Source organism: Penaeus japonicus, unplaced genomic scaffold (assembly GCF_977035675.1).
Source record: "Penaeus japonicus unplaced genomic scaffold, GWHDUDI00000001_assembly GWHDUDI00000003, whole genome shotgun sequence".
NCBI classification, from domain to species: Eukaryota; Metazoa; Arthropoda; class Malacostraca; order Decapoda; family Penaeidae; genus Penaeus; species Penaeus japonicus.
The window spans coordinates 11501256-11508755 of NW_028234405.1; the positions used below are offsets into that span (position 1 = coordinate 11501256).

The window sequence follows — 7500 nt, forward strand, 5'->3', positions numbered from 1 at the left end:
CAAGTCTGGTTTAAATTGTAATGTTTTAAATATCTGAAATCTGCTACATGCTGAGGCACTTCCTGGCAAAAGAGAGTTACTGATTGATAGCAGGCAACATTGGTACCTTCAGATTAAATATTCTGAAAATTAGTGAAGCTTTATTTTAAATACAATGGTACACAATGAATACTAAATATAGCAAAATAGTCTTAATCACATTTACAGTGAAAGATCATAATAATTTACCCGCAAAATTGACATAAACACTTTGTATAAAAAGGAGAACTTAACAAAAAAACAGATTTAACTATACACTATATAGTTAAAAGTTTTTTCCTCTCTATGAAGACTAAACTTTACCATTACACTAACAGATTGGGCATTATTATACTTAAAGCAAAAAACTCTTTTTTTTAATTCCTTCATGGCACTTTGGAAGTCTGTAAATCATTATAGGGACATACTGTACAAAAAGGGTACAGGGGGATGAGGGGGAAAGGAGGAGAGGAGGAGGGAGGGGGAGAGGGGAGAGGGGAGAGGAAATATTAGCAGTGGAATACAAGATGGTGTGGATGAGAGTGTGACTTGTGAGATATGCTATGCTCATACAGCAGAAGGGGACATATACTAGGATAGGGCACCAGGGTTCTCAAAGGAAGTCATTTGTACTTCGACGGAGTGAAAGATCCTTTTTTTCCTACGTAGCACCTTTGGGACATCGACTCTAGTCTGCATAGGTCCATGTATGGCTAGCATGCCCACATGCAGTTAGCACAGACTAGGTAGCGCATTATTTTGCTGCAAGTGGAACTGTATCCAAAAGGCAAGCAATTCATTCTTGTCTGACCTTTCTTGTTTTATTAATTCTAATAAGCAATACCTCTTCTTGCTTCTCATGGAACACATTGCATATAGAGCACTTTTTTTATGGATATAAGAGGCAGAGATTATATATGCTAAGCATCAGACACTTTATGAAAGTGTTTTCACTGCCATACTAACTTTGTTCATATAAAAATAATTTCAGCATTTGCCTTTGCCGCTACATACTGTGCAAGAGCTATGTAGTTCAGAGGAACAAATGCCAGCTCATGGTCACATTCACAAAAGTTAGAGGTAAGCCTCTACTCCATGTGTGTTGGATAAGGGAAACATACAAATACTTCACATGGTATTCCTTGTTTGTTTTCTTTTTGTCATACATGCATTCTAGCTTTTGTAAAGGCAACCATTTATCTTTAACTTTTTTGTTAACAGTTATTTCGGAAGGATATTAGTAACATAAACAGACAAATGTGATAGGAGATAGTAACAAAAATAACAAACAGACTAGATTTCATTACAAAAAAAATCTTTTGACACATAGTGCCCAAATTCACTGGCAAAGTAACCACATACAAATGTCCAACAAATCTTTGACCCGTTAATAGCAAATCTGAAATAATCTCTCTCGCTTCATCATGTCATCAACACTGACCAAGCTGATTTTCTGTACGGGCAGTTGCTTCACTTTCTCCCGAACCATGATCGCCTCGCAGGGGACTACACTCGCGGTAGTTCCCGACCCCGACTCCGTGCCGTTGCGTTTCCTTGCAACTGCACCATTCAGTGGTGTGGACTGCGCCAGTGCGCGTTCTAGCCTTACTTAGCTGGGTCAACACTACTTCAAAGCTACCCATAGTTATGTTGCTATATCCTGCTCAGCATTTACAGCCATTACACGTTCCATTGGTGAACTGCTGCTACTGCTGCTCCAAACGGATTGAGCTGCGTGTGCCCCCTGGTAGTACTGCTGGACCAGCCAGCAGCAGACAGCAGGCAGGCAGAACTGTGATGGGCAGTGGAAAAGCGCCAGAGAATGATGTCATCATCTTGCAGGCACAAGAAGGATCTCCAGCCAGCAGGGGCACTCTGTGATGGCCTGCCGCCGGTAGTTGGGCCCCCAGCCCTTGGCGAAGGACACGTGCACCGAGTTCTGGTCGATGGGGCCCACATGGAGTAACGCCGGGTGCACGGGCAGCTTCTGGTACTCGCGGGCCTTCTCGTAGTCGAAGATGTTCAGGATGTGTCCCGGGGGAAGTTTGTGCACGATAAAGTCCGCGCGGCAGTGGATGCCGCCGTCCAGCGTTGGGGAGTTGACGAAGAGCGGGATCTCCGCCCGGTTATAGAGCCACACGCCGTCGCCGTCTTGGTAAAGCACCAGACCTGCAACGCCAGGGAGAGCATTAAATGGGTGGTCAGGGGAACACAGGGGAGGGTCAAGGGGAACTGGGGAAAATTATAGGTATGTATATGTATGTATGTATATGTATATATATATATATATATATATATATATATATATATATATATATATATATATATATATTGGACAAGCTTTTTCATGGAGTTACCCCTTTTGAGAAAGTACGACATATAAAGAGAGAAAAAAGTATATACGAAACTGAATGGCTTCACCCAGATGACACAACCGAAAAATCCCAACCCTTTTCATCATACACTAACCAAACCCTCCCTCCCCCTACCCTTCCCCCCTCCCCCAAAGACAAAAGCATCCTGGAGGCGCGCTTACCAAGGCCAATCTTCTCCCTGGTTCTCCTGACTTGTTCCGAGGGCGAGGTGTGGCTGTTGGCGGCGAGGGAGGCGAGGGACAGGCCTTCCCCGTGAGGTATGTTGCCCATGATGTTGAGGGAAGGGCTGCGCACGGGGTACAGGCGGCCCACCCGCTCCCGCCCCTCCCAGTACGCCACTCGGCACCAGATCACGGATCCTGCAAGCAAGGAGAGAAAAAAGTCAGCTGGGCGAATTTTGGAAATTTGGAAGATCTACCCTAAAAATGTTTTTGGATTTTTTTTTTTTGCTTTGTAGAGGAGGAGAATAATAATAATAATAATAATAATAATAATAATAATAATAATAATAATAACAATAATAATAATAAGAGGAAGGAGATTATGAAGAGAAAGAAAAATATGGTGAATAAAATACGAAGACGAAGAAGAAGAGGTGGTGCTGATGAAAGAGGAGGAGGAGGAGGTGAAGAAAAGGGAGGACGATGATGAGACGGAGGAGCAAAATGAGCGAGAAAAAAGAAAAATCTGAATGCTTTGACATGACCCGCTTGCAGTGCGGATCGAATACCTCTCAGACTAGCGAGGCATCACGAGAATCCACAAATTCCTCCAAGCAAATGAAGACATGAACCAAAAAAAAACAAGAAGACAAGAAAACAACGAGAGAAACGAAACGAAAAACAAAAAAACGTAAATAGCAAATAATGACAACGGACCAGAAAACAAACCGAAAAGCAAAAACTAAAAAGAAAAACAAAACCGAAGCGAAAAAGAAAAAGATATTGACGTGACAATCTGCGACTGCTATATAGTACCGAGGATTCTTGGGGGTGACGGTGCAGTGGCGGGCAGCCCGACATTAACGTGGCAAGGACAACGTCTTAAACCATGACCTTCTTTTTAACCCCTCGAGAAAGAAGAAAAAAATATATATATTGGGAAGAAACGACACTACTACCAACCTACCACACGGAGAAATGTAGACATACATAAAAATATGCACAAAATCGATCGTATTTTTTTTTCTTTTTCTTCAACCGAGAGAGAGAGAGAGAGAGAGAGAGAGAGAGAGAGAGAGAGAGAGAGAGAGAGAGAGAGAGAGAGAGAGAGAGAGAGAGAGAGAGAGAGAGAGAGAGAGAGAGAGAGAGAGAGAGAGAGAGAGAGAGAGAGAGAAAGGAGTAGTATGTTTATTTTGGTCGGTGTGTTAGTCCCCGGGCGGCGTCTGAGAGCGGTGGCGGCGGCGGCGGCCCTTCACACGTAGCGGTGCGGAGGGGCGGGCCGCTCTCCCCGCCACCCGACTGAGCGGCGCCGCGTCTCAAGGCCTAATGAGCAGCCGAGTCAACGCCGTCCTGCACGCACCTCCCGGCCTCCCTTCCTTCCTCCCAACCTACCTACCTACCTCCGTGCCTCTCTACCTACCTACTTCCCTACCCACATCCCTCCCTCCCTCCCTCCCTACCTCGTCCCTTGCCTCCTCTACCTATCTACTTCCCTCCCTCCCTCCCTCTTTGCCCCTCTACATACCTCTTTCCTTCCCTTCCTTCCTTTCCCCTCCTTTCCTCACTAACTCCTTGCTTCTCTTCCTCCCTCCCTCCCTCCCTCTCTGCCTCCCTTCATTATGGCATACAACAGCATCACCCTACAGGAAGCTACGCCAAGGTAAATGCGACGGGACGAGGGAGGGGGAGGGGAGGGAGAGGGGAGGGAGAGAGGGGACGGAGTCAAACCTTGGTAGGTTACGTTGCTGCTGTTGCTTTGGCTGTTACTGCTGTTAATGGTGTTGCTGATGTTGCTGTTAGCGTCCATGTGACTGTCTCGTTGCGTCACTCTAACGACTCCTTATTCCCTCTTATGTCTCGTTCTCCCTCATCCTTGTTCTCCCTCCGACTCGTTCCCTTTTGCGGAATATTGTCCTTTACACCCCGCCCCCTCCCTCCTCGAGCCCAAAAAAATCATGTAAAACACACAAGGAGACAGAGACGAAAGACAAGCCAGAAGACAAATACAATAAATAAACAAGACATATACAGCAATAGAAGAAAAACAAAAACACCGCAGAAGCGAATAATAACAAAAAAAAACATAACACCATAACAAACAAACAAACCTCCCCCTCAAAAAAAAATCAACTAAACAGAACAAACACACTCAACAACACGAAAACAAAACAAAAGACAACATTAAAACCATCAACTGAAACCAGCATCCCCACAACATAACCAGAGCGCAGACATCTCCCTCTGTGTGTGTATGTGTGTGTGTGTGTGTGTGTTTGTGTGTGTGAGGACGACTTCGAAAACCAGTTAGCTGGTCTCGCCGCTGCAAAGAGGGTCCTGTGGCGCCGGGGTTTAGCGCTCATAAAAGGTAAACACTAGTCGCTGCTCCCCAAAATACCACACCTACCTCACTCATACCAATTACATGGTATCTTGCCACACGCAACTCTCCGGCCTCTGTGAACTGTCTTTGCAATGGCGTCGGGGAGGGGTGTACTTTTTTTTCTTTTCTTTTCTTCTTTTTTTTTTTTTAGAAGAGGAGCGATGGAGGGACGGGTTGAGGAAGAGATGGAAGAAGAGAAACGCGAAGAGAGGGAGAAGGGAGAGAGGAAGGGAAGTAGGGGAGGAGGTAGGAGAGGAGGCAGGAGAGGGAGAGGGAGGGAGGGAGGGAGGGAGAGGTAAGGAGGGAGGAAGAGGGAGAGAGGAAGAGAGAGAGAGAGAGAGAGAGAGAGAGAGAGAGAGAGAGAGAGAGAGAGAGAGAGAGAGAGAGAGAGAGAGAGAGAGAGAAAGAGAGAAAGCAAGGCAAAACAAAAACACCTAAGAAAAGTCTCACACTTCCAAACCAATGGCATTGCACGCACGCACGCACGCACGCACGCACAGACGCAAAAAGATCCTAATAACGCCTGTTCCGTTTTTTCCCCTGAAGGTGTTGGGTGTTTCCGCGGCGACGTTGATGGCGGCGGACAGCAAATGAGAGGGAGAGATCAGTAGAGAGAGAGAGAGAGAGAGAGATTAAGATTGGAAGGGAGATAGAGAGAAATGAGAGTATGTGAGGAGGAGGAGGGAGGGAAAGAGAGAGAGAGAGAGAGAGAGAGAGAGAGAGAGAGAGAGAGAGAGAGAGAGAGAGAGAGAGAGAGAGAGAGAGAGAGAGAGAGAGAGAGAGAGAGAGAGAGAGAGACAGACAGAGAGAGAGAGAGACAGACAGACAGAGAGAGAGAGAGACAGAGCCACGGGCAGCAGGCAGGATTCATCTACCTTTTGTGCCGGTAATGTCCGAGGAGGTGTCCGGCAGTGGAGCTCCCAGCCCGACTTCGCGGCGCCACTCCTTCAAGGCCTAATGAATGAGCCGTAACATCCCCCCTCCCTGCCCCCTCGTCCCCGACTCCCTCCCTCCCTCTGTCCCCCCCAATCCCTTCCTCCCTCTACCTCCTCTCCCTTCTCCCTCTCCCCCTTCCCCCTCCACTGTCTTTATCCCCGGAACTTCTCGCTTTTAAACCTGTGCTCCCATATTTCCTCTTCGGTCTCTCTCTCTCTCTCTCTCTCTCTCTCTCTCTCTCTCTCTCTCTCTCTCTCTCTCTCTCTCTCTCTCTCTCTCTCTCTCACTCTCTCTCTGAGATGAAAAGCAACGTAAAGATATATTCATATATTCCTATTTTCTCCTGTGTGCTTGCCGCCACCTGTTGGCATTCGACACCCAATAGCGATCTTAGAAAAGTGTGAACATACTGATAGTAAATCACTCGAATAATTATGTGTAATAATATCAATAGCACTAGCAACAACAGCAGCATCAATGACGACAACAGAAGTGGAGACGATAAAATAATGACAACATAAAAATGAAACCTTGCCATGAAACACAAAGCGGTGATAATTGCTGCTACTGTCTGCCACCGCGATTTATCACGATTGCCTATCAATCACCCGTCCAGTATCCCACTCTCCTTTTTTTGTATATATACCTGTATACGTATTATCATTCACCTCCCCCCACCCTACCCCAAAGGTTCTTTTTACATTAATATTCAATATCCCATGATTAATCCGACTGGAATGAAAAAGAAGTCTAGACTATTTCAGAATTTCGGACTCGATTTTGCAACCCTGATATATATGACTGATGAACTAACCTTAGTCACGCAAATTATACCTAATACGTGTTTTCTTAAGTATCTTTTTTATCGGCTGTCGTATCGAAAACCCTCGTTCTATTTTTCTTATCTACAACGAGCTCAAATCTGAATATATCGACACGAAATACGTATATAAACGACACGCATGGCTGATATGACTCATGTGAGGGGGATGAAAAATGATATAAACACGATTGTTACTATGTACGGCTGAGATACACGCCGGATTATAAATTTTCTGCTACTGTTATTGTTGTTGTTGTTGTATGCAGGTTATAACTGTTGTTCTTGTAAATGGTTTTATTGAGAGAGAGAGTGAGAGAGAGAGAGAGAGAGAGAGAGAGAGAGAGAGAGAGAGAGAGAGAGAGAGAGAGAGAGAGAGAGAGAGAGAGAGAGAGAGAGAGAGAGAGAGAGAGAGAGAGAGAGAGAGAGAGAGAGAGAGAGAGAAAGAAAAATAGTCCCATCCATCTGTCGTGTTGACGTGTGCTTTATGCTCTTAGCGCCCCCCCCCTTTACAAAGCAAGCAGTATGTGAGAGAACTTCAGTCTTCCCATGAAGGTATGAGGACATCTACCTAAACTCAAATAAATAAAAAACGAACACAAATAAAAAATACTAAAACGGTATCGAATCTGAACAACTTGACAATCTTGACGTTAAAAGAAATCCTAGAAAAAAAAGTCGCAAACACAACTCCTTTTCCTTTCACAATCTTCCTTAAATTATGACATACATAGGAAGAAACAGCTGACCTAATCATCTGATTTTTCAATAATAGTGTTTTTTTTTCTCCTCTGTGGATAAATGAACTCT

At 45.1% G+C, this 7500-nt stretch overlaps 1 protein-coding gene across 1 annotated transcript in view; it reads right to left on the reverse strand.

Moving 5' to 3' along the window:
- Dad (Daughters against dpp) overlaps window positions 1-7500 on the reverse strand; it is a 135846-nt gene that overhangs the window by 96 nt on the left and 128250 nt on the right. The window contains exons 4-5 of the mRNA XM_086555377.1: window positions 2555-2752; window positions 1-2187 (exon numbers count right to left, since the gene is read on the reverse strand). The exon at window positions 1-2187 is cut by the window's left edge and continues 96 nt beyond it. Of these exons, the coding sequence (XP_086411503.1) occupies window positions 1850-2187; window positions 2555-2752 (536 nt within the window). The 3' untranslated portion in view covers window positions 1-1849. The remainder of the gene's footprint in view (window positions 2188-2554; window positions 2753-7500) is intronic.